Source organism: Anopheles moucheti, chromosome 2 (assembly GCF_943734755.1).
Source record: "Anopheles moucheti chromosome 2, idAnoMoucSN_F20_07, whole genome shotgun sequence".
In the NCBI taxonomy this organism is placed as follows: domain Eukaryota; kingdom Metazoa; phylum Arthropoda; class Insecta; order Diptera; family Culicidae; genus Anopheles; species Anopheles moucheti.
Window position 1 is genome coordinate 40,974,174 of NC_069140.1, and position 27,849 is coordinate 41,002,022.

At 42.5% G+C, this 27,849-nt stretch overlaps 1 protein-coding gene across 1 annotated transcript; it reads left to right on the forward strand.

Moving 5' to 3' along the window:
* LOC128309685 (maternal protein pumilio-like) lies at positions 1-27,849 on the forward strand. Its single transcript, XM_053046130.1, has 9 exons — positions 1-630; positions 9,045-9,392; positions 11,180-11,770; positions 19,717-19,946; positions 20,020-20,155; positions 20,245-20,369; positions 20,477-20,810; positions 20,908-20,997; positions 27,712-27,849. Exons 2-9 carry the CDS (start codon positions 9,219-9,221, stop codon positions 27,847-27,849), a joined length of 1,818 nt encoding a protein of 605 aa, XP_052902090.1. The 5' UTR covers positions 1-630; positions 9,045-9,218.

Here is a 27,849-nt window from a genome sequence, read left to right on the forward strand (position 1 = left end):
CCGGTTTGTAAAGCTGTGCATTGTGTAAAAATAAGTAAAACAAGCCACCCCGCACGCCGTCGGTTTGTGAGTTACACAGTCTGCAAAGAAATCATTTGCAACCTACCGCATCGTGCAGTCCTGAAAGGCAAACAACAGGCTCGGCATTCCTATCGGGGGGTGGTCGTTAATAGAGTGTGCCGTTTAAAATCATATTGCTGCATCAAAGCAGGCGGCTCCGGCGGATCGTGGTATCTTGCGGCTCCCGTTTTTGTAGTGTGAGTTTGGTTGCGATATTGCATCGCGCCTGGCGCTTAAACAACAACGGACGGCGAACTCTGTAGCAGCATATCGGGCAAGACCCTAGGCACACGCATACCAACGCGACTTCCTGGGGGTTTCCGCGCTCAACAAACAAAAACCATCCCAAAAAACCGCACCGACTCGGGACTGCCCCCGGGCACGAGAGCGAGAGAGCGAGGAGTTGTTTTCAAACAAAAACCACATTTCTCATACGAGCGTATTTCGAACCGCGGCTCATCTTTCCGACCATAAGTGCGTACGCATTTGTGTGTGTGTGTTTGTGTAAGGGAACTCGCAATCCAAATTGGTGGATCTTCTGCTGGTGTGCAGCGAACTGAACATCTAAAGGTACGCAAATGGGAATTGGGAGAATATGTTTTCTATGCTTCCGGTACTGATCAAACCACATTTATCTCGAACTTCATCTTCAAATCATTTTTCCACTCCTTTGGGTATGTTCTTTGCGATGTTCTAACTTGTTATTAAATCCTTTTGAAAGATGTTCTTTTAATTTGTGTTCAACATATCTTTTGTAAGTCATACACGAGTCTTGGCTAAAAATTATAATGGCTTAATAGAACTTTCCGGATTTGTGAACTTTATGAGATTTGATTAAATTCTATGGTCGAAATTGGTGTAATTTCCTTTTCTCTGCCGCACGAAATGTATGGGATTTCTTTCATCGAACATCAGTTCCGCCTTGTTATGTTGACTTATCTTTCACACTAGTGTCGGTAAGATTGAAGAGGGATCATTTATCCACTCCCGGTTCCAACCCTGGTAAACTAGACTCATCTTCTAAAACAATCGGTACCGTACTATTATGAACTACTCGAGCGTCGAACTTGGTGTTCAATCCGGAGTAAACCGATAAAATTCAGTCCTCATCAGTAGCAACCCCTTCCCGGCCTTCTCTCTTTCTCTCTTCCTCTCTTTCTTTTTCTCTGACTCACGAGAACTGCTTGGAGTCGATTTCGGAATGTCCTGGAGTTTGGTTCATCTTACTGCGAAAGAATTTAGATTTTGTCCATGATAGCCGTTTTTGCCATTATTAGCCATTCGATTTCAGCATAGGCTCTACCATTCTTGCTCTAGAAGTTGTCCAAAATACTTGATGCCATTTATCTTAGAGATAGAGCACATTGTTTTGCGGATCAAAGTGTCCTTATGATGGAAGGTGTTTGTTAGTCTTCAAAACTTTGTGTGGAACTACATAAAGCCATGGAAGAACATCATGTTAATGGTGGCCCGGTGTTGTATTGGTAGCGGCGGGTGCCTTCCACCAGGACCAATGTCCCGTAGTAAGCCGGAAACGGCAGGCCTAGACGAAGTACAACGGTTAAGCCAAGAAGAAGAATGCCTTTATGTACTAATAAATTGGTCTTTGATAGTGGCACCAACACGATAATCGTATAATCGTAGATGTAGATTTCTACCAAAAGTTCCTGAGATATTTAAAACCATGTTATCCAAGGTCGTGAAGAATGGCATTGTATAAAGTAGATCTGATATTCGGTACTATGCCGAGTTTTATCTTGTCAATTTTTCTTGTTCATGGATTCACAACACATGGGCTAAGGCTGGTTCAATGGGATTTATTTTAATGAAAGCGTTCCTAATTCATAAGATTATTACGACAACCTACGAGATGGTAAGGTTAGACAGGTGGGTGTCATGTTACCGCCCTACAGCTAACTTCTGTACCTAGAATTACTTATATCCTGAGCTGCATGACTCAGGATTCCTTCATATTAGATTTATCATTAGGAACGATCAATGTTCCGATCTCGTGTAAATAATAGTATAATTGTTAAACACAACCAAATATATTATGAAGCTCTAGCCAATACTTGTATGGGATTTCCACTTGAATAAAAAGGCATGATCCGCAAATTTAATTCATGTTCGCGACTACTTCAGAATGTCTATGTCCATGTTTAACACTCCAAAAGCCATAAGGACATTTGCTTCATTTTTGTTGCCAACCAATCGAATCCTGATGCAGCTGATAGAATGCCTCTGCGTTGCGGTGAGTTCAGTGTACAGTGATCGTCTAATATGACTGATCAAATCTCATCTTGGAAGCTGCCTATGGAAGCTTGCCAATCAGGCTGGATGATAAAAGATAAAGTTTAGTGAGTCAATACATTAAAGGCACATGCTCGTAAATTACTAAGCGCAATATAATTCTGTATGATTATCTTCCTTCCAATATCCAATCTGTACATTACTCAAATATTTATGAAAATTATGAAAGGCAATTCCACCTTACTGGTTTGCATGTTGATGTGCATAATAGGTTGAATAATCGTCTACATATTCGTGGAAGGAAACACTTCTCGCGCACTGGGCGCAGACAAATATTATCGAGCAAATACATCGGGATGCGACACGTTTTGAAGCATGAAATCATGCTTGTCTTTTGTCCCAAGCGCAAATATATACGTGGGGACGCTTGTGCAATTGGCACGATCGCTAATAATAATGTGCTAACCTAACACTCGTCTGGCGCGTCACAAGTTTGGTGGTGATGATGATATTGGTTGGTCGCATGTTTTCCTATTGAGCTGAACTAAGATCAGCAAATTTTGCGCTATGTTCGCGTCTGATGCCCCGAGTGTACATTGCTGCATATGAGCGTGTTAAGTTTCGCTAGTAGTTAAATCGGTTTAGTGTTTTAAGTGTGCGTGTATGAAGTGCAATTGTTCAATATGCAGCATGATTACACAATACTTTTAGAACGTTAGCGTGAATAACGCTCTGCCATAGAGGAGTTGCAGTGGTTTCACATCTCTAAACAGGCACAACGATACAACGCAATTATTCAGTTGCATTTCGACACGAGGATCACAGTGTTGGGCCGGATTCTCGTTAACTTTAATTTCATTTAAAATTTTTTAAACAAATCATCTCCACGAAACATTCTGCTAGGTAGGTAAAGGCGCACAACATTACAGCAAGATAGCCGTGGGAATGCATCCTTAGGGAATTGATCGTACATTATCGCGGTACCGGCCCTTTTCCCATTGTGTCCGGGGGATGCATTTAGGATTATTTATGACATGTTGTTAAACTGATGCGAGATGTGTACAGCCCGGTGCGAGGGATATGTTGAGCGTCGGGGTCAGTTCGGTCAGAACAAAATGACAACGCACAGCACAGAATGTATCACGTCCTATCTAACTCGCGCTCACACGTGAAAGTGGGGGGCATGGTGTGTTTATTCGATTATACTGCTTCTGTTGGCACGGACCGTGCACATTACATTACCGCGCACTGCAGAATGCGCGACAAATGGTGCTGAATGTGATGAAGGAAGGGATGAAGGGAGACATTACCATTAGATTGTCCGGAAGTAAGGCATGATTTACACACGTGTGTTGATTTTTAAAGAACCTGTTCAGTTCGAGCCCGCGAGCGGGTGGGTCTCTCCGTTTGGTATTGTTCTATAAATCTATAGATGTAACAAAAGAAATGGAAAAATGGCCGTTTTGCAGGTACACAAATTAATTTATTGTTCTGCGGTGGGGGTTACTACTTTGGGCAGTTCACCGGGTGCACTGAAACCCCTCTGATATCAACCTACTAATCGGCGGACATTATAGAGACCACACCATTGGAGTTATAATGGAGTTTTAACTAATTTATTTCATATAAAGATGGATACGCACGTTTGACAGAAAAAGTTATGCAGGATTCTAAAATTCAAACCACGTTCGAATCGAACAAGCCTTATTTGGACCACGGAGTCCGCCAAATTTGAAACCATGGATTCGAGGCAATCAAGAACTCTGAGACACTGCTTTTCTTTTTAATTGGATTGGAGTGTCTCACGAATTTCGAATGAAGTTTACGGTAAAACGGGTATTTCGAGGGATGTTTTTAGCCAAACACACAATTTCTTGAAAATTGTAGAATGGGTCCTTACTGTAATACTCACGGAATGGAATGTTTAGTGCTAGAAATCACTGAGAAATACTGTTGCAACTTACGCACTGCTGAACGGCGTCAATTCACACACAGCCCACCGTTTCAATCCGTTTCAATATCATCTCCAGGATACAATAGCAACAGCAAAATCGAAACATTCGCAAAGGAAATTGAAGTTATTCCCTTATCCTCCACCCCGAGCAGTCCACGATGTGCCAGTTTGTTGCTGCATATTATTGCTTCCCGTCCTTGTTATGACTGCATTTGACATTTCTCCTTTCGCTGTCATTGTCCTGTCATTGATAGATAGTGATGGTGCGTCGCAAACCAATGCCTCCTAGATACAGTGACCGCCCTCTCTTTATCCTCTAAGAAGGAGAAAAAAAAGAGAGAGAGAGAGAGAGAGAGAGAGAGAGAGAGAGAGTCGCACACTGGCAAATATGCGTGCGAAATTTCATGCTCATGAAGGCAAACCTTCTGGAGGACGTGTCGCGTTCATCCGTTGCTTCCACCTTTTTTCCCCGGGAAGCTCGATTGGGCGGAGGTTTTGTGCGAGGGCGGGGTGAACGATTGGTGGGTGTGGGACATGTTTGTGCCATGCTCCGGGCGAAATGGAAACGGCCAGAATAAAGAAGACCAAAAACCGGGTGCTCCATCCGAAAACAACTTCACGGCTTTTGGTTGACGTCTCTATTGAAGCCGTCTGACAGCTTCACTGTGGTGCCGGCATTAGAACGCGTGGTTCTTTCGCATGTGTGGTTGGGCGGTACAACAAGAAGAGGCGCTATAAATGTCGAAAGAGAGAAAGTGAATCGGCTCACAACCGTTTGAGTTTTGATGGTCCGGTCCTGCATGAGCGAGGAAGATAAACTTCACAAATGGCTTAACTTGGCCCTTCTTTTCCACATTAAGCCGCACACACACATACACGTACACCAACACGTACGCATCGATCCGCGCACATGCCCGTAGGCACACCGCGAACGGTGTGGCTTCGTTCGTTCACCTGTGCGTTCCGTTGCGGCGAATGCTGTTGCTGCCGGGCGAACCCCGAAGCATATGCAAAAGAAGCAGCACAAATCTGGCGTAGCATTAAATTTGCCTATCGCGCGCGCTTCGCGACACAGTCTCTGCGCGGCGGTTTGCCTTTCCGCGGTAAGAATGTCTCTGCATGCGCGCGTATGTTGTGAGTGCCGTTTTTGTTTGTTGTCTTTTCGCACACCACACATTCTAATCAAGCCAGGTTTGCCAAGGCTTCCTCGGTTCCACACCGTCAGTTACCGTGTGTGTGTGTGTGTTTCGGGGTCTCTCTCGCGCTATTTTCTCGCATTCCCTTCTTTATTCGGCTATCAATGGTGAATTCTTCCATCGATCCATCGTAGCAATGACCGCGTACATCTGCGTACGATGCTGCCTGTGTGTGTGTGTGTTTGTGGACATTTTTATGACGCTTCTACGTTGGGACTAAATTTGAAACTTTGTCGGCAATATACTCCAAATTGAGCAAAGAAAGACGAAAAAAAACCCTCCCCTCCCAAAATCGCAGTTGAGGTTCGGGCAACAATTTCGCTCAACTTTAAGCACCTGAGCACCTTCTTCTTTAACGAATGTTAAATTGGATCAGAACCAGTCCGCTGGTGTGTATGTACTCCGGTTGCCGAGCCCACGGCATCAATCCATCATCTGCATCCCCATCCGTTCCCCCCATCCCCATCATCATCTGACACCCCTCCCTTTTAGTTCGATTTTCCATTTTCCAGCGAAGAAGTTCCGAATCCGCACATAACAGAATAAAGCACGGCACGGTTTTTGCGTTTGCCTCTGTATGTGTGTGTGTGTGTGTGTATGTGTGGGGTTTACGTTGTGTGTTTCCCTTTCATTTCGCTGTTCAAAGCAAACGAACCAATCCGGTATTTTGCTGTCGGTTGTTGTTCAACACTTCATCGTGCGGTTTGTGCAGTGCTTAGTCAGCTTTGTTTCCTTTTGATGCTCGATTGTCTTACCTCATGTGGGCTGGTAGAACGCCGGAACAACAGTCCGTTCGATGCCAATCAATTTATTTATCTTGCTCAGATGTTCTGCAAAAGGCGCTTTGCTTTTGTAAGCAACGCTTGTGCTTGGCTTGTTTTTATACATGGCGTTAAAGTAATCCACATTCACCAAGGGTATCTCTCGTGTGTTGCAATTTCGGTTGTGCATATGCAGCCAAGGAATATTGGAAGAAATGGAGATGCATATGTACTGCATTGTGTCGAATGCATAATTTCTCCTCAGTTGGATTGATTCCACGATATATTCCACAAATTTACGATGTAGTTTTCCGGCCTTTTTTAAAGTTTGTCGAAAGAATATCGAAGAATGTAAATAAGGAAATTGTTCAGATTTTGCAATAAAACTGTCCAACTCATGTTTCAGGTTCAGCGAGCTAAATAAAATATTTTCATGCATTTGTGAACGAAAAAGATTATCCGCTTAGCTTGCTCACGGTGCCGGCTCCGACTTCAGCTCGGAGTCGGCTCCAAACCAACGGAGCCGAAATTCCGATTTTTTTTCGGAGCCGGTTCCGGAACCGTTTTTCCCATCACTGTGCAGCTACGAACATTGGTTCGTTTGACAATTTCGGATGGAGACTGTAGAGTGAATTATGGAGTGAAAACAAAACACCTTTTCGCTCTGTATTTCTTAACAAGAACTAATGTTCCTTCTGTGATTTTAGATTTTTAAATTAATCTGATCCTCTAGCGATTCGACTGTAGGAACTTCACAAACAGTGTTCTAACTGTTTGTTGTGCATTTCATTTGGTATTGCCGGTCATACTTGATACGAAAAGAAAGTATTTTTTTTCTTTAAATCATATTGTTTTCTTCCAATTTGTTGGAACTATGTATACTAAACGTATAATTAGTACATCTAGTGTAGCTAAAATCAGAAATACAATTGTGCTCTTTCAATGTGTCATTTGAAATGCTAAATGCGATTGTTTTACCTTCACCACTGGATAATTGTTTCATAATAGTAGCTTCAAACTCACCACATACTGATTGCCTTGAAATTCTTTTGCTTTAAAATGTACAGCATAAGAACGATTGTTTGAAATAAGTTTAAGAATATTATTTTTAAATTGAAAGGATAAACAGTTCCTTTCAATTGATCTGTTTGGATGACATTTAGCATTAGTTATTTTTCGAATTAAAAAATGTAACATTTTAGTTCGTCTTGAATCTTAATGCACACATATATAGCTACATAAATTTAATCATATAAAGATTAGCAGCAATTGGAAAGTAAAATCTTTGAATGATTTTTTTTTAATTTTAATACGTTTTTTTTTTAATTTCGTTAGAACGGCCCGGCCGTATCGACTATTACTACTATTTTAATACGGTTAATTTTAATAAGTAATACGACTATTATTTATTTTAATACGTTGTTAAAAATAAAATACCAGTTTTATAAAGGAACAATTCGCAGATAAAAAAACTCAGATAATTAATATCTCTGATATTAATAAATAGATAGTATCAGTATTAAAAATTGCCCTATGAAAGTGGACAATTTTGCACAATTTATTAAGTCGTGTTTTGTCTAAATTAACAACCGTCAACTAAATTAAACTTAATTAATTTGAGTAACAGAAAAAATGTTATTAAAACACAACATGATGTTTTAACGAACGTATCGAAATTAATGTTTATTTTCACCTTCAATCGGGCACTAACCTGTACTCTGGTCTATATAAAAAAAATGTCACAACAACGTACGCACAACACACTCTGGCTAGCCTATTCGAGAGTGCGTAAGGTTCTTTCTCAGGAATTTCTCCGTACACTGTGCGAATAGTCTATTATCTTACCACATGTTGTACACAACTACAATCGTTGTAAATAAATGAAGCAAATATTAAAAAACGGTGTCGTTTGATAAGATCGTTTGAATGGGTTTATTTAAAATAAATAAACAGTACCATACTAATAGTTCGAGAGGGGACCATATTCACACGGGTATGACTGCTACTTCCACAATTACCACCAACTGCAGTCAGGGCAACATCGTTCCACATTTTCCTTACTGTCCTTGTGTTTTTTCTCCAGAGGATGCCATTTACACAGAATCAGTACACGGCAGCTAATGGTTTCATGCACCTTTCGCTTGCTCGCCTCGTACACCATTCGGTGTGGTTTTGCAAAGGTTGCATCATGTTTAGCTTTACTGCATGCCGCCACCGCTTGAGCGCGCACCTTGATCCTCATTTACGGAAATGGATGGTCTTTGCCGAGAAAATGGGACTCCTTCCGGGTGGATCCATTTCCGCGCTCTGCACACAAAACAAACTGAGAAATGTACACCGAAGGGCACTGCAACATCTTTGCCCGGTGCAGAAAATGCACAACACAGAGGCTTTATGTGGCACTCCTGCCAGGAGTTGTTCTCACCGGGCGCTACCCTGTCAGTTAACCCGATGGCCCTAAGAAAAACAAAAAAGAAGCATTTCCACCCACTGAACGATCCGTAGGAAAATGTCCGATTGTAAGTTATTGTGTGCACATATTTCCGTTGCGTTCCTTTCCTCTCTCATCAGCATTACTGTATTTTGTCCCCTATAATGAAGTCGATAGCAAGGATAAATGTGTTTTGGAGCAGTACACAGGGACAAAAAAGGGCAGGGATGTGTTTCCCACCAGTCATGCCTTCTATAAGATATACCGGGAAGCTTATCGAGCGGCCGAATTTTTACTCACCTTGGGTTTCGTAGCTTGCAGATAATATACATACACCACACGCATTAATGTAATGGTTTTCGTGTTGTGTGTCTCTCTCCCATTTCTAATAGCTCCCCGGGCGGACGGTTCACTGCTGCCGGATAGTGTATAGAGGCCGTTAGCCGGTGCTCCACGCAAAACAGCAACGCCGCAACCAGCAGCAAGCCAACAAAAGGGCATCGGCCAAGACGACGACGACTGCGACGACGACGGCTACGATCGTACCGGATACGGTTGCCGCCAGTATGAAGCTGCTCGGTGGTCACGATGACGGTGGTGGACGGAATGCGGCCCCGATCCGCACGCAGGACGATGCCGCCGTCGGTTACGTGTTTCAGCGGCATCCGAACGAGACCGAGTTCAACCAGTTCGCACAGAAGCAGTCCCGGTGGGCTTCCGGGGATGACACCATTATCGATGTGAGTATCGCTACCATTCCGTCGCGCTGCATGTGGATGCGACCGTTCCATTAGGAGCAGACGGAAGCCATATATGTATGTGTGGGTGTGTGTGCGGCCAGTAGCTGTAATGCGTTGTAATGCTTTTTCGTCTTTATATTACAACAATGTATTGTGTTTTTTTTTTCGTTGTTGTTGCTTATTATAAAGAGTGTTGTTCTTTTGGTAATGGATCACTTTTTTACTCATCTTGCTCATGATTGCCTTATTTTAGTTCACTTAAATTTTACTTGACTGAAGGATAAAGATATCCAGTCACCATGTTCGATTTTTAGTGCATTTTCTTGTAGCTATTACTATTTCAATAACTATAACTAATTCAAATCAATTTACTAGCGGAAAGGCCTTCGTAATTCTTTGTCAAAATTATTTAAAAATCTGAGCAGCGATTAGCTTTCAAGTTTCGTCAGGTGTTCTTTATACAATTTATTAAAAAAACAGCATAATATTATAATTCGAAAAATGTTGATAACTTAATAAACGATAATCGTAACAGAAGGATAGAATGAAGGCACCACACCATGGGGAACGAAACCCCCAGATAACCAGTGGAGGTTAAGTAAATCGATAATCGACAAATTGTTTGCGTGTCGGTGCAAAATTTGTTTACCGCTGCAGTGTTTAGAAAAGTTGGTGCCCAAAATCCATACTTTCATTGCTAGTTTTCCAACAGAAATGACCGTTAATTTGTGGCCCACCGTTTGGGTCCCGTGTCTGCTACAAAAAGAAGAACAGTTTTTGTTTTTGTTTTTGGTCTGTATTTGGCCATCCGATTTTTCCATCCGAGACCCGACTTCGGGGGCTGTTGTGTCATAATAGCGGCCACAATAGTGGCCCGGTCGGGGTCGGTAGCGAGGGCGATTAAACGGTCCGCTAGCATGCAAATTAAGGAATTGAGTGAGCAGTGCTATCCTGTGGGATATGGGAAAGAGAGCGGTAAAAGCATAATTCGTAGAATGGGATGGAGGATGAAATGCTTGCCATGGTGGAGCGAAACAAAGCGAGAACGGCGATAAAGCTGATGTTCAGTTTTGTTGAACGACATGCAGGACATGTCCCGGACCGGTAGTAGAAATAGCGTAAGTGCTGCAGCTGCTACTGCATACATGCAACGTACACCATTACCGTGCAAGCCAGATATTTTCCTCCGTACAGCAGACAGACACTAATTTTGGAGGTACTATTTTTTTCAGTCTGCGTTCTGCCAATGTTTTTTTTTTTGCGTAGCTACAAATTTGGTGATGGTCCTTAATCTCACGGGTGGTAGTTTGTCCGTTTGTTTGTTGTCCACCGGCTTGAAGCTGGTTGTGAAATTTAACGATCGATTCGGTATGAACAACTTCGCCCAGTTTGTGTATTTGTTTGTTGTTTTTTTTTAGATGGCCTACACAGTGTGTACCTCAACAATAATTGCAATAGTGTCGCTAGTTGCTCAAGAATATAAGACAAAGTAAAAAAATGGAAAAGGATCGTTTTAATGATGATAACATTTATAAATTATTTTATTTGAAAATAGATATGAAAAAATCATTTTTCAATTAATCAAGGTATCATATATGGCCCAAATATAATGAATAATTATACGTATCGATGTTTTGTAAGTTGCCTTCTGGCTATATTACGTGAAGTGATTTTTTATCGGAACCAATAATGGCACGGCCAGTATTTATATATTTGGGAATTATTTTTCATTGAGCTCGGCAACGGTTAACGTAAATATTGACATTTGCTTTCTTTCCTCTTTTCAGAACCAGGACAAGTGGAAGTACAACCCTGCAATACCGAACAACACGCCCGGTGGGCTGCTACCTCCACCGATCGTATCCGGCGTTAAGCAACAGCAGCAGGTCGCCCAGCAGCAGCAACAGCAGTCGCTTCAGCAGCAACCACCGATGCAGCTTCCCCATCAACCGCACCAGCATCAGGTGCAGCAGGTTCATCAGCAACAGCAGCAACAGCAGCAACAACAGCAGCAACATCAGCAGCAGCTACAACAGCAGCAGCAACAGATGCAACATCAGCAGCATCAACAGCAGCAACTGCCGATGATCAATCATCCGTCGCAGATGGCAAACCATCTGAACCACCAGAACCATCTGAACCAGACGATGCTGAACCATGCCACCATGAACAGCGGTGGCCTGCCGACGATGCAGATGGCAATGCAGGGCGGCATGTACGATCACATCCATCCGCCGAATGTGAACGTGAATGTGAACGGTGTCGGTGTGCCGAAACCACCCGGCCCGGAGCAGCAGCTGGTGTATCTGAGCGGTGGTCAGCAGTACGGAACGGTTCTGACCGCCCAGAGCCAGTACATACCACGGAATAACTCAGCGGTACGTAGAATCTTTACATGCCTTAAAGAGCCAATTGAAGGGGTGTGTTTGCAGGGTTTTGCGATCGTGGGTCCAGTATTTGGTGTGAACATTTTGTTTATCATCCTTTTTTTGGGAGGAGATTAAGAAGATTATTTCTTCCCCTGTTGGTGAATTTTGGAAGTTAGAGGGATAGATATCAGTGGGAAATTTTATAATCGTAAACGTAAAAGCTCTGTTAGGGTATTCGCAAGAAAGCAATAAAAATGGTCCAGTTTCTTTGTACTGTTGTTCCCACGGGCGATAAAGAAGAAGAAAAAAACCCTTTCTGCAAAGATTGTTCTAATGCGTTCTATTTACTCTCCCAGAACGAAATGGAATTTCGCAGTTGCTGGTAGAATAAGTAGAAGAGAGGATACATTTTATCACCTCCAAATGAATGGTTCCATTTTATTTATATTGCGAGTGTTAAAAGGAGGAACGCTGGAATGAGTTTTTTGGTCTAATTCGTGCGGTTGGTGATTATTCTGAATAGTGCTTGTCGTTACTAGTGCACACTAGCGTTTTTTTTATAAATCTGATCTGATATCTGATGGAGCATCTCCATATAGGATTGTTCTTGTCACATGTCTAGTTCGATCGCTAATAGAGGAGAGCCTCAGTCGAGAAATTTATTAACATAATACGCTTGTTTTTTAAGGATTTTTCAAGGATTCCCTTCAAGAACCAAGCAGAAAATGTGCGAAGAATTAGTGCACAAAGATATATGCTACTTCAATTAGTGCATAAACCTGAAATGCTTCTGACTGTGCCAGTTTGGACACGAAAACCCCTGCAAAGTAAAGGATTTAATCGCAAAGATCGAGCCACTACACCCTGAAGTGGTGGGTGAAGTTTTCTTCGATTGCCGAACAGTTATCGATTCTGCAGTACTTCTGCACACCTCCCGTTTGCCACTTCAGAAGGTAAAGCAAACGTAAATTGCGACACACAGGATATGACGCTAGCCGGGTATGAGTATCAGCAGCTTCACCATTCATATTGACCCTTCGCAAAAGCTCCAGAGTGCTGCTGCTGTAGGTGTGTGTTGGTGTGTGGTGTAGCATCGTTCAACTTACCGGTCAAAATCCGATCGATTCTCTTTCGTCCTGGAACGGTGGGAACACCCCGTGGTGCTAGTAGTAGTGGGTGCGGGGGCACTAGTGAAGAGTGCAGAAGAGGCATAGTGACAGTATAATAATTCAATTAATGCTGACACCAAAAGCGACTACACCACCGATCTTCTCCCCACACACCAACGTGCTGTGCTGAAGCGAATCCTAGCGTGTGTTTGTGTGTTTGGGAGAGTGTCGCTGCAATGAAATGAGGCCATGTCTCTCTGCGTTTTATGCTGCTCGAGGTGTGTGTATAGCGATGAGTGCAGCACTATCATCCTGCCAAGGTTTTGCATGCTGCTGCTATGCTGGGGCTATCGGCCGGACAGGTTATGACTAGGAGAGGTACCAACGACCAAATACGGGCCGGATATGAGAAGTAGGAGGAGGTAGGAGAAGAAGCAAAAAAATGTACAAGAGTGGCCGTGTGTGTGCGCAAAATAATCTATGTCAACTGGCGCAATTTATCGTCCGTTTTCGGCTGTCCCCGGTATGCGGTGGAAATGTTTGCTTTGTTTAGAACGCTGAGAGCGTGTGACAACGGAAGACAAAACGGTGGCCAACGGGCAGCAAATCGGAAACAGATTTATTTAAGCTTCGTTCTTTCAAGTATTATTGATGAAGCTTTTTTGCACTGTTATTTGCCGCGCCAATGGATGTGCTGGTCCTAATAATAGTGCTATGCAAGAAAACACGTAAAAAGGACTAAAAGAAAGGCGGGTTCCAACAACGTGCTGTGCTTTTGCTGCATTATTTACCATTTTGTCCCTACATCAAAGTTCAATAACAGCATTCCGGTAGTACAACATAAATCGTGCTGCTGTCGAGTGCTTCTTTTTTTCTCTTTAACCGGAGAAAAAATATCGCAAGCTTTAATGTTTTTTTTTGTTCGAATGTGAATACCTTCAGCTTTTTTGTGTTCTAATTGCCGTTTTGATTTCCATTTTGTTGTTGGGGCCGAATCGGTCAAGGATTTTGTCTAATTTAGACGCAAAATCCCTGTCTTTCTCGGACGGAAATGAGCGTTTAATTGCCCACAGCTTAAGCCCACATTTGTGCATGGCAGGATCGGAATGAGGCGCTCCAATTTCGGTTCAAAATTTTTCAACTCATCACCGGCGAGATAATGCTGCACGCTGTCGTCATGTCCTCGGTTTAGGATGGGAAGAACTAGAAGTACTGTAGGAAAAAAAATATCCCAACCACCATAACATCCTCATTCTGGACCAGAAGTGGTTCCGAAAAGTCAGAAGCGTTGATGTAAAAACACAACCTACAGCAAGCTAAAGAGTCGAAAGTATGCGGAGTGGGGACGGGGGTTTAGACGTTTTTGCACCCATTGGAACATAACGAGGACAATGACAGTCGGTGGTGGTGTCGCGTCCGTATTTTTTTTTCGCTTTTTTAGTGTTTGATTGTGACCGGCAAAAGGAACGCGGCAAAGCGTAACGATTTCTTTCGCATGGATATTCCAGGCACTCACAAACACACGCACCGCGATATACCTTTGAGTTTCGGTTGTGAGTTGAATAGATTTAGTTATTTTTTGTGTGGTTGCATTATAGAATCAATTAAGTTTTGCTTGAAAATTCTCTCGAATTTCCGTTCTACATTCTTGATGCGGTGAGCCTTTTGTTTAACGGTGGAAAAATTTCTACTGCAACATTATGGGACGATTGCCTGCCGGCCAGTGATGTTGTGGAAGCCTAAGAAAAATCGGGAGTAAAGATTATAAATATATTACAAATTTGTAACACATTTGTATATTGTGCCGTTTTGCGGCTACAAAAATGCATTTGATTGTAAGGCCCCAAATGTGTATCAGGTGCCGCTGCCGCTTGTATACCATTCAACAGCGCATTGCACTTTTGTTGGACATCATAAAAGCCGCACCGTTAAGGGCAGGAACTAAATCGATATTTCTCTTTTATGCTATGATAAATGTTTTGTTATCGTACGTTTGATTTTTTGATTAGGTTCAAACAATTGATTATTGTAAAAAAAAATATTGATCGTGATAAACTTATCGAATCAATATAAAACGCTTTAATTAACGCTCCCAGCCACTCCCATGCCGCCGTTGGGTTTCTGCGTCAAAGTAAAACATTACCCAGTGAAGAAAAACAAACCCTTCTCACCATACATGTGTGAATATTGCGATTGTGCAACAGCAAATATGGCCGATGGAGAGAAGAGTAGTCATTGGAAAACCGTGAAAATGACAGCTCCGTCTTTTTTAATGTACCCTCATCTCGAGGCCCTCCGGTCTCGTCCGGCGGCTTTCTTGCGGCTAAAGTTCTTTCCTCCGTGTGTTTGTGCGTGTGTGTGTTTTGCCTGCAACCGTGGTCAGAGCTAAAGTACGGTGTGTGAGTAGGCGCCAGGTGCCTGGGACAGGTGTGTGGTATGGTGGAAACACCTCGGATTTCCCGCCCCTCAGCTCCCTTCCGGATGAGAGGATGCGGCGAGTTCTCTTGCACCGATGACCGGTACGGTGGAAAAGTCCACTAGCAGCAGCAGCAGCAGCAGCACTTGTGCTGCTCTTTGACAAAAGGTTTTTGGCTTCGGCCAGCTCCAGTCAAGGCCGGACAAACGCGCGCGCGTTCCGTCGTCTGCTGCCCGCTTGCAAGCATTGGGTAATATGTGCGCGCGTGAGTGAAACAGCACTACCGCCTCGATCGCATGTGAGCGAGCGAACAAAAGGAAGCGCGCACGCGAGCAATTCAACAACAATTCGCCGCAAGAGAGCGAGCGAACGAGCGATCGACCGCGATTGCGTGAGATGATGATACACGTGAAGAATGTGCCAGTGAGTTGTGAGAAGACAGCGTGAGTAAAATCATTCACCATTAACTACGGGTGAGCCGGTTCATCATCCTCATCATTACCTTTCTGCCCTCTCATTGTGGACCACCACAGCGCTCCGGCCGTGTGGTGGCGGTAATGAAGCGCGCCTTTACCGGGTTCGATTGCATGATTTTTCCTTTCCCTTCGCTAGTGCGGATTCGCTGTGCCCAAACGTTGATTTTTGGTTGTTGTTTTGTTGCAAACAATAGCTGGAGGTGGTGAACATCTCGGCGCCATTTTGGTTTCCCGTTGGCACGTCTTCAATCGATGTGTGATGTAAAAAGGGAATGCAGCAGAACGCTGTATATTAGGAAGATGTTACAGGTTCCAAGAAACAATTAAAAACCATGTTTTGTTCATGACAGCGACATACAATCGCGCAACTGGTATGTGAAGGTACCCGTCGGAGGTCTTTGTAATAGCTAAATTTAACATTTGGTGTTAAATTATGCATCCAATTTACTTATCGACAAACAACCTCATTCACACCGCCTGCTAGCACCGTGCTGGCTGTATTTGTTTGCTGTTGGTTACTCCCTTCCGTAGAAAATACCGAGAAGTCGTCAAGAATTCGCCTTCCGTGTCATTTCCCAATTGCCAGAGCCGAAGAAAACACGTTCGTGACATTCGTGACTAATTTTGAAGCCGGTCGTTACGTGTAGAGATCGCTACCACCCCACACAGGTGTAAGGTCTCGGATACATCGTTTTCCTCTGTCTATCATTTCCCATTCCGAACCAAGTTCGCAAGAAGCTTAAGGAACCTTCAGACTGGCGCAACCCCTTCCCATTTGACCGGTAAAGGATAATGTTCCCTCCGTTCTTCCGTATCCCATCCAGATCGTCGATGGAGATGAATTGTTAATGCAGAGTTCTTAACCTTCCTGGTAGTGCGATACCTTGAGATTTTCATCCATTCTCACGCAACTTCTGCTTCACAAGCCACCACGAACCTTTCAATCGATATATGTCCCTTTTGCTTGGACGATTCCTCCAAGAAACCGCGGATGTGTGTGTGTGGCTTGTATGGTTGTGTGCTTACAGCAAATTATATCTAGTGTCTGTGTGTGTGTGTGTATTTTTTTTGTTGCTTCTTCTAGCCTAAGCAGCAGAACACAGCAGAGTAGCATCACAGGTTCCAGCTGTGATGAGATAGCCGCGAAGAAACACATTATCCATAGCGAGAAAAATAGTCCCTTGTTGCATTTTAGATGTGATATTCTAATTGAGTAAAATCGATCGAATTTCGGCGTAAAGAAGGCGTAGATAAGGCAAGAAAGACGATTTACCACCTTTCGGAATGATAAAATGCGAAAGATTGTTATCGGCGTCTCGTGACGGTTGGTTTGTGAAAACACGTGTAATAAGGCACCACAACGACGTCAGATGTCATTTTTCGTCTGCCGCATGACATGTGCTAGAAACTGGGAGACGTCGGTGGTATTTGAAGGATTGGAAATGCTAATTTCCATAATGCAATTTGTGTTTCCATTTGCTTCTCTTTTACATTCTGGAGATTATGGACTAATGTAAGAATTTAGGAGTTTGAATATTGGTACTGATTGTTGATGTTGAGAAATCGAGGTCGTTATTTGCTTTGTTATTTTCCCAAAATTAATGTGATTTTCCAAATTAAATTAATTAATTAATTAATTAATTAATATTAATGAATGTATGTGAATGTAACAATTGCAACGCGTAGGGCTTAAAACAAGCAGTTGCATTAGAGTTTCTTAATTGATGAACCCGTGCTGGGGAAGAATGATCGCGGCATTTTTTTTTGTCTGTAGCTATAGAAATCTTTCGCACGAAGCTACAAATACACCGACCACAGCATCATAACACGTTGATGGCGAGCACGATCGTGCGCTGTGTGCCGGTCCGAAAGCAGACTAGATAAACCGGGCATATGATGATGGTTTACGATCGTCGTGCAGTCCCTGGTAAAGACCTTCGTGGTTTTTATTTCATTTATTATATTCCTCTCACCCACGACACCGAATGCGTGTGTAGCGCTGCAACTGCCGGTGCGCTGTTGTCGTCTGTTGCACTGAGGGAAGGTTGCAACGGATATCCCAATCTCCCTCTCTTTCGCTCTCTCTGTTCCCTTCACGATTCACGAACAGAGGTCAAAGTCAGGAGGAAAAATAGTCGTCTGTTTTTCAGTGCTTGTATGCACTGTATCGCAATACCGCTGCTAATGAGGCTTTCGTGGTGTAGGCAGAAATGTAAACAGAAGCAACAGCCGATGAGCTATATGATCAGATCGGAGTCATCCGAGTTTAAATCTCCGTGCAGAATGTTCTATATGATTAGACCCTGCACTACTGCATTGCAACAATATCAAGGCACAGTTGCATTCAAAATGATTCCTCAAAAAAAAAAAAAACTAGGGCCTTTATCCGAACAACGATGAAGGAGGAGGTGGTACTATATGCTGCGAAAACCGGTTGTGCATTAACTCTCCTTTACTATAGTTGCACTCTACCTGGCACCCACCAAACAAGGGATCTGCAAGACGCGCGCGAGTGCAATGTTTGGTGTGACGATCCGTCCACTTGGGTGGCTAGAGGCAGAGACTTACATTGAGATGATGGGGCAGCTTGTTGCGCACGAATGAGCGTATGTGCTTGAGTCGTCGCGTCTCGACTCTAGGCGCTGAACTTGAACTCGTTGTTACTTATAGTCACCGCACAAATGACCCACCATGGACACACGCTCTAGCTTCTCTTTCTCTCTCGCTAGCTCTTTTTCACTCCTTTCGGCATCAGGGCGGTTGAAGTAAAAGAAAAACGTCTTTTCTAGACGGTTTCTTTTAGTTGTGCTGTGATGGTTAAGATTTTTGAAGCGTACGCTGTGTTGAAGACACTCTGATATGGAGTTGCTGTAGCCGTCGACCATCTCTTGACGGTGTGCAATTTGATTTAGAATTTGAACCCTCGATTATTTTGCATTCGTTTATTTAGTAATTTTCTGAAGAGTTTTGCTAAAAGTAGGGTTTTAGAGAAAGGCAGGTGAGACCTGAAGATAGAGTTAAAAGGCATTTTTGCTAGAATGCTGCGGAAAAGTTATACTTTCTGATGGAATATGCTAACTTATAAATTTTTTCGTAAATAAGCTTTAAACTTTGTGTAAAAATTGCTGTTGAATCCTTTAAATTTATAAGGAACGAGAGGAAAAATCACACTCCTATAAATTTCATTTTTCATATTCGAATTCTAAGAAAGAAAATGATTCAAATAAGGTGGAAATAGTAACTGCATAACCGATACTTATAAGCGCGAACCACTGCGTACGGGTTTTTTTTGCCTCCATTTTCCACTTCGGTGTGCAACTACATCCACAGTCATATGCCTCCCACCCACAGACGATCGCAATGATGAACGCGGTGAGTAATTGCAAAATCCGGGCAATTATCCTTTCGATTCGATACGTACCTATTTCGGTGGTTACTTAAATCTCGAAGAACCAACCAAAAGTGTGTTTCCATAAGCGCTGCCTGGCTGGCGTGGCGTGTGTGATGCGGTAGAATGTTGCGGGACAATAGAGAGATGCAATGGATTCCACAGGGAATGTTGAGGTAGTTTGGTGTGGAATGGGGCAATAAATTGATTTCGCGCAAAGATGAACACGATGCGGTTCGTCGCATTCAAAATGGGTAGATTTTTCTGTCGGATTTCACGTGCTATTGCTGCTGCACATGTACGTGCATACACAGGGGCATATTGCGCAGACGATGAAGCTAATTTACCGAAGATCGGAAAATTGATCACTTTCCATATGATCAACTGGTGGTGTGTGGTAGTGCTTTTACGTTTACTGGGGGGTAAAAATCGTTGTAGGCTCCTTTAGTATTATTCTTCATGATTTTGACGTTATTATTCACTATATTTCAATTAATTTTACATTATACCTGTATGTCACACAATTAATTCAAACGATATTTTGATTTGTCTTTACTTTTTTGTAGATTAATACATCCACCGCAAAGAAGCTGTGGGAAAAGGGTGGCACTAATGATGTAAAGGTAGCTGCCGCAGCAACTGGTCCACTGCCGCCACTACAATTGCACGGTACTACAGACCATCAGGTATGGCGCGATTCGACCTGGTCGTCTCAGGGTGATGCGATCTTGGCACCACGTCGCATTTTCCAACACGCACCGGAAACAAATCCGACTGGTTCGACAGGAATTTTAAGGTGAGTTTGAATAGCATATGGCGGCGTTAGTAGGAACACATTTTAAAGTAATACTTTCTTGTGTGTATTTTAGCCCACGCGACTCAACTGGAGGATTGGGTGTGAAGATGGTAGAGTACGTACTTGGTGGCTCACCGACGAACAAGGAAAGTCCGCTAGCAAGCCTGGACTCGCGCTTCAAGGGATTGAAGTTTGATGACGGAGACAAGGTAAGCTGCTTGCTGCAAAGTTGCGGGAAGAAAGTGTACCCGTACCTCCGCGAACAATCTAATGAATTTTTCCTTGGCTTGCGTTTTAGGCTTCCGATGATAAAGACAAAGCGAACTCACCTTTTGAAACGAACGGTGTAAAGAAGGAAGAGGTAGTACCCGGTACGAATGGTGTTGTGATGGTGAACGGTATCGATGACGACAAGGGTTTCAAGTAAGTATCTCGAAGACGTCCAGTAGAATAGGCGCAACATTGCTTTAAGATGCGCACGATTAGCTCAACCGAACCATAAACCTCGATAGTCACCTTTCGTTCCAAAGCCGTACGCCTGGTTCGCGCCAGCCGTCCCCTGCCGAAGAACAAATGCCACGCCCCAACATGCTCGACCCAACGGGCGTACACGGATCCGGGTTTCCGCAGCATCCGTCACTGCACAACATGCTCGGTTCGGCGGCACCCGGCGGCAACGACGTAACGCAACAGGCAGCGGCCGCCGCACTCGGCTCGTACCATCCGCAGATGATCAATCAGATGGGCCAAATGGGACAGCTAGGGCAGATGAATCCGATGAATCAGCTGAACCAGTTAAATCAACTGAACCAGATGCAGAGCCATGTGATGAATGGCGTTGGGGGCATACCTCAGATTGCACAGGTAACGTGCCGAGCTTACCACACGGCCCTGCTCATAAGTGCTCATATACTTCGTTAATTTAATGAATGTTCTAATGGGTGCTTTTGTCTCATTTTAGAGTCCTATGGTGAACCAGCATGGACAGGGTCCGAGTCAAATTGATTCGCCTGCCAATCTTTTACAGCAGCCCCACAACTACGAACTGCAGGTAAGATTCAATTTCTTCGTAATATTTATAGAATTAAATAATGAACGAGGTCGTGTATGATGTGATAAATTTATGTCATAACATGTATCATCACATAACTGAACAGAAAATGGAGAACATAAACTCTTTGTTCACGTTAAAACGGCCATGTATAACTGAACAACATAATCTATTGTGTCGAAACATCTAATGTTCAAAACAATCTAATGTTCAAAACAATAACCATATGGTAGGTTTTGTTGGCGTAGTTTGCTATGAATAGCGCACGCGTATTGGCTGGTTTTGCCACTACTGATTTGTTTGCGTATTCTGACGCATAGATGGCGCTGCCGTCGGCAAAGAGTGAAATTGATCGGTACTTCGGTACTTTGGTATTTTTCTTGTGAATTATACTGCTTTGATATGATTTGCCTGTAATTTGTTGGTTGCTTGCTTTTGTATAAAGTTGATATAAATTTGTAAGAGACTAATAGTTCAACAATAATTTAAAGCTACAACTCCCGAATTACAAGGTCCATTATGCAATGGAAGTTGTGACAGTACAGTTGCGTTTCTAGTAGTTTCATAAATGTGCTAATGGTTATTTAAAAGTAATAAATATCTTTCGTTCTTTTCAAATGTTTTCAACAATTTTATTATTTAGTACTTAGAGTATGTATTTCTAGAATATAAAAATACTCTCATTATGCAACAAGTATTTTACGATACCATACATCTGGGATTGTTTGATAGTCCTTAAAGGCTATCGTTTGATTAAGCACATGAGCTTAAAACGGTAATATTTAACTTGTGTGTTGTAAATATTGACATTTCTGGTGGCCATTCTTAGGCCTATCTATTTTTTGTACACGGAAATATGTTCGCCTTACTTAAATGTTTAAATTACTGCTTTATTTTTATATTCTATAACACGTGTGATCAAACACGTTTTATTCTGTCCGCTATTGTTCAGAAGTAGAACAAAAGCAATAGTTCTAGCTAATTTTTTAATAAAAATATTGATAAGAGTGCGCCTTAATTGTCCTTGCGCTAAAAAAAGGGTCAATGTGTCATGATTTTGTTTTCATTTTGAATCATTCTTACATGTATATACCTCGTTTTACATTATTAAATTCGGAGTTCTTTCTTGAATGGTAGCAACTCTATAAAGAAGTTTAAAAGTAGTTTTTAAATTTTTAAAGTAAATGATGCACAATGCAAGTGAATTACAGTACTTTTTAACTAATGCGTTTCACTTGTGCCTTGTGGTTAACAGCTTTCTTCTGTACTTGCAATATGTGACGATTGTTTGTCATCCATATCCTATCACTTCATAGCGCATTTGTCAAGCTTTAATCGGCGACGAATGTCCAGGACAATATCGTTGATTTCCCCTGACCGTGGGTTACATTGCGCCAATCAATAAATATCTTATCCTGCCACTTTTTATCCGTACCACGTACACAGTCGGAGGCAAACCAGCCAAGTCTTAGACCGAAGTCTCGATGGACCGTGCAACCGGCAATGTTTCGAATGACAAGGGTTCAAGGTTTAGCTCTAAGAGCTTTTTTTCCCCATTACCCGAATTGAATGGTCTACTTTCGTGGTCTCGTTACCCCAGCTTACGTAGTGTACAGGCGCAGTTCGGTGTGCAAGGGAAAGCTTTGTCCCCGATGGAAATGGTTTAAGGAAACATTAAAATGGTAACAAGAATGGTTTGTTTGGTACACATGTGTGCTGGTCAGCTGGTTCCGCACGTGAAAGGGTTAAGAAACCGGAAGCGCAAAAAGGCAAAAAGTAGGAATCAGTACGGTCAGCATCGGGTACTTGCGTTTTAGCTACGCCACCTTCACACATTGTACGTGAATTGTTATGCGGGGAGAAAAGCGAGTGTTGCAAATGCCCGCAATATTCGTTCCGTTGACACACATACGCTTCCTTGTCGACTAATGTGGGTGTCACTGTGTTCCATTTAGAAGGCGGTTAGGTTGCTATTTCAAAGGCAAAAATCGTTACGGCGCTATATAAATGCACGGTCATTTTTTAAAAGGAGCTCCACCCGATTGCTATGCACGTGAAGGTAGGCGTATGTAATGTCTATGGAGATATCTGTATTTGGCAGACCTTGTTGTTGATAGTTCAGCTATCAATTTTCTGTCGCATAGTGCTTCATTGTACTATCAGATTATGTTAATCTGAAGAACCTATTTCGGGGTGTCTGTCGAAGTATGTAACTATCGTCGGACAAAAACAAAGCACACATCGGTCATCCCTGACAATTGCAAACGGGGCGAAAAAAAAACAATAATGAAACAATTGCAAAGGATCATGTGATAATGAAATTTGCTCGTTTCATGAAGAGAAAAATGATACCGAAATGTACTCAGTCTCGGCCACATTCTATCACCCAATGACCACGACCTTTGTGTACTCCTCATCAATCACGATTAGATGCACTTGGGTAGTCAAATTTGCGCTTTACGATTTGATTATGGAAATGTCCTGTTGTTGCACTACGTTCGGGTCCTACGGGAATATGTTTCTTACACGGTCATAGTTCCGGACCAGTACAATCGTAACTAGGGCATTTAACATTGAGCAAACTGTTGTGGTTTGGTTAGAAATTTCGTTTTATTTACTTTTCACTTGGAGTCCTTGACGGTTTGAGGATACAACTTGACATTCGTGTAAGAAGCATTGAGGGTTTCGAAAATATGGTTCTTGCACATTTTGTGTATATTATGCTTTCGTTAACGTTTGTTGCTTCTCGCTTAAAGTTATGCGTGAAGATGTCTTTACGAGTAGAATATTTTGAATATTTATGTATGGTTGTAAAAGAAGCTGTACGATGCGAGCAAAATTTTATCCGATTTGTAATCACACTAAATTTAACTCACCCGAGTGTTACATTACTTGGCTAGTAAATAGAATTAAACGGATGACTCATACGGCACGAAAATAGTTGCGCTGAAACAACACGGAGCGATTCCGTGCCGCAACAAAACACCTTCTCACCGGAGAACGAAATGATGAGCTCCAATCAATCTACTTTCATTTGAAGACTTAGGGATACACGCAGGATGGCTGTGTGCTAAGGTTTTGGAGATGCAAGGCATCAGTCCAGGGGCAAGGCCACCAACTCTGGCATTGATTCGCCAGCATGAGAGAATTGTCTTCCCTAACGACAACGAGTCTGTTGAGCCAAGTAAGATTGATTGTAGAATAGAATTTGATCCAGGTCGAGAATAGTGCGGCGTCCAGTGATGGATCATTACATCAACCGAGCAATGACGTAATGGTGTTTATTTAGGATACACGTACGAACGGGGAAGAGCCGTGATGAGACGACATCCATCCAATCTCTTAAGCGTGCTATAGTTTTAATTTTACGTTGACAATATATCCTGGAATAAATCCAGAAAAGAAAAAATAATCAGAACCCTTTTTTATCATTATTCTAAAGGATTTAATGCTCGGTGCATTTGGTTCATATTTTCAACAGCAAAACATTACCCGACATCATATGTGAATTAGGGTAGAGTAAAATGCACCATTAATCATGGACCGGTACGGTCGTCCCGAGGTGGAAATGGTGATACGGTATTTTCTGTGATCGATTGTCGATTGCGTGCGTCGAATGTGAATCATTTTTGGATAGAGAATGGAGGCGTCCTGTTGGAATGGAAAGTATTATAGTGGAAGCTTTTTCTTTTTCTGCTGTGCTTATGGTACTGCAACCGAACCGTTGTTTTCTCTCTATTAGAGGTAGAAAGGAATGTTAATGATGACGATATTTACTACGCTTCGATCGATCCGTGACCATGTTGCTGTGTGTGTGTACCTTTTGTTTTGGGTACGGTACAACAGAAATTGTACGAAATGGTATGATAAGGACACTTTCAAACTTAGGTGGGAATTCTATAGAATTGCCACTTAAAGAAAGCAAATTGATTTATTCCATTATCGTTGAGATATCTTACTAGACATTACCATACACGTAATATTGGTATGTTCAATCAAAAAGTTTATATCATTTTAGCATTCAATTCAACCCTGTCACTACTGACTTTTACGATGCTACGTTACATTACTAACCCATTTATTCCTGCATGTGCGTCCGTAGGTCATATACAAGCAGGGCGGGTTGATTCCAGGTTTGCAAGAGACGACCGAGTTAGGAACGTTCGGGGTGATTAACGCCTCGGTGAGTCGGACAACATAATAGTGTACGGCAATCAGTTTCCTGCCACACCCTAGCAAATGACATTTCATCCAAACCCGTATGCGCTTCTGTACCGTGTTTGCCGCATCATACACGCTAGCCCCAGACACCGATACACACACACACACACACGAGCCGCTAAAAGTGGGGAAAAACCTTCAGCAAATGGTTGCAATGTGAATATGTGGGTTACTCTTCAAACGAAAGCGACCAGGCGCCTCCATCGTTGGATGCAACACACTTGTTTTTTTTTTTTTGAGTGTGTGTTTCGCTGGGACGGATTGGGATTGCGAGTGTGTGGTGATCGCCCCCACACATTTCTATTCTTTGCCTACTGTCGGCGCGTGACATTCGTGTTTGTGAATATTTCCGGCCAAAAGAAACGTTCCATTCTGGGGGTTCTGGGGGAAAGATCGGTGTACATACTGGGGAACAGCCTGGCTGGCTGGCCCTGTACTTCTAACGTTAATTGTAAAATGTGGCACTGTGTGTGGCCAGCGTTCACTAAGCGGGTGAAAGTTGTGTAGTTAAAGATAATGTTGCACTTTTTTTTTCGCACGCATTGCATGACGAACGGATTTACAATGAATTTTTGAACATGAAATGGATTTTAAAACGCGTGGTCGCTATTTTGAGTTCGCTCGGGAAACGTAGAATGTAATTACTTGGAATCAAATCGAATGAATGAACAATTTATTTTGCATGTTTTATTTTCTCTTTTGCGTGATCTTTAATTTAAAAATCTAAAGGAGTAATTAAAGTGGAGCATAGTTTTATTTCTGATGTGATTAACGTGAACTTACAAAATATTCATTACATGCGTCAAGTGTTCAACTACATCAAACCGGGTTCAGACCGGCTTTGCGTCCAAAATGTGAATGCTTTGAAACGAGAGACGTACAACAAAACCAATAAACCGTTTGTTGAAATTGATTGATTGACATTCGTTCGTTCGGCCACCGCACAATAAGCGTACAATAGGAGCACATCGTCGCAAGGGTGGTTTCATTCGGTGGTTTGCATTTGTTGCTCCCATCGCATTTCACGAATTGGAGATTCGCACACAAAAGCAACAGAGCTAGCAAATTCCAGCACACGGGCGCACCGTCTAGCACTAGTGCCTGTCAGTTTCAAACGTTCTATCACGAAACGGAACCGAAGCGGGAATCGATCAACGACGCCCGCACAATGTGTCCGCGTTTTCTAAATGGCTCGTAAACGGGTCATGTGATGTGTGGTTGCACACACGGGATTGCGAGCAATGGAAGGTACCTGTTTATTATGAAGACGGGAAAAGAAAGGTGTATCCTCTGTGTACCTTCTGACCGAATCGATTGCCCATATATGTATGTTAATGCATGCCATTGGCACCGGGGCGTATGGTGGTTAAGACTTTGTCCATCAGGAGCACTCCTTATGGTATGACGGGCATTTCCCTCCGTTGCTTCTGTCATATCTATTGGCTAAACGCGTGGCACGTGGGGTTACTGCGGACACGTGTGTATATGGAATCAAGTGTGCTGTACCTTGAAGTGTTTGCGTTCTACGTCAACGTCAAGTGAGCGTATTCTCTGTTGCTTTTAACGTTCGAATAAAGTAGAAGATACAAAAAAAAACCGAAAAATCCACCTGAGCTGATGATGATGAGGATGCGTGGTGGAAGAATGTGAAGTTTTATAGATAGCGCAGGTTTGAATCGTTCGCTTTCTGCTCCACTCCACCGTTGCAGCAGTAAGCGTATAGAAAACTATCAGACGGTGCGACACGGTGTCACACTCCGACTGAACATTCCGAACAGTGTGAGTCGATGGGAATGGCACCGGTCGTATGAATATGTATGAATAATGCTTTATTTTACCTTTACCGTGCGGGTTTTTTCCCCCCATTTTAAGCTTTGACCTTTTTCATTTTGTTGTTTTGTGATCTTTTATAGCTGGCTTTATTCGGGCATGGCAACAGCATATTGTTAGCTACAGGTTAACTTATTTCTTATGTTTAAACGTTTATAAACCAAATAGGTTTCTTGGTTGGTTTCTTCGAACTGCTATGTTCTGTTTGCAAATTTTAAATTTAAGTGTTCGTCAAATGATAGTGTATTAACGATAAAAGAGCAAATGAACTATAGAATAAATAAAATATACAAGGATTTTCAATTGAAGTTATTTTTGAAAGTTGGACAATAATGTTTGTCGTGATAGAGCGGGAAGATCTATGTCCAGCATTAGATATATATTCCTTTCCACTTTTTGAACCTTTTGGAAGTTTCGGTTTGGTTCGGTTTCGGATGGAATCGGTTTGGCTTCAAATAGGAATTAGTTTCAAATTACCAACGTACCTGAGTGTGGCAGCATTTTAGATCTAAGGCTTGGTTCATTTAGACATGGGACACTTTGATTGATTTATAGTGGCGCCCCCCGTGGACAAAAATGGAAACTTTTGACAGCGTTTTGTAGACAATAGTAAACATTTCGCTTTGTGATAACTTCACGCAATTTTGTTTTCCCTGCTCTAAGATATTCGACATGCAAGAGGAGAAGCGAAAACTGATAGTGCACAACTATCTGCAAAATCCAGCAGTGTCATCTCGGGAGCTGGCAAAACAGTTAAGTTTGCCTAAGTCGACTGTTGCGCGAGTGATTAAAAAGTACTAG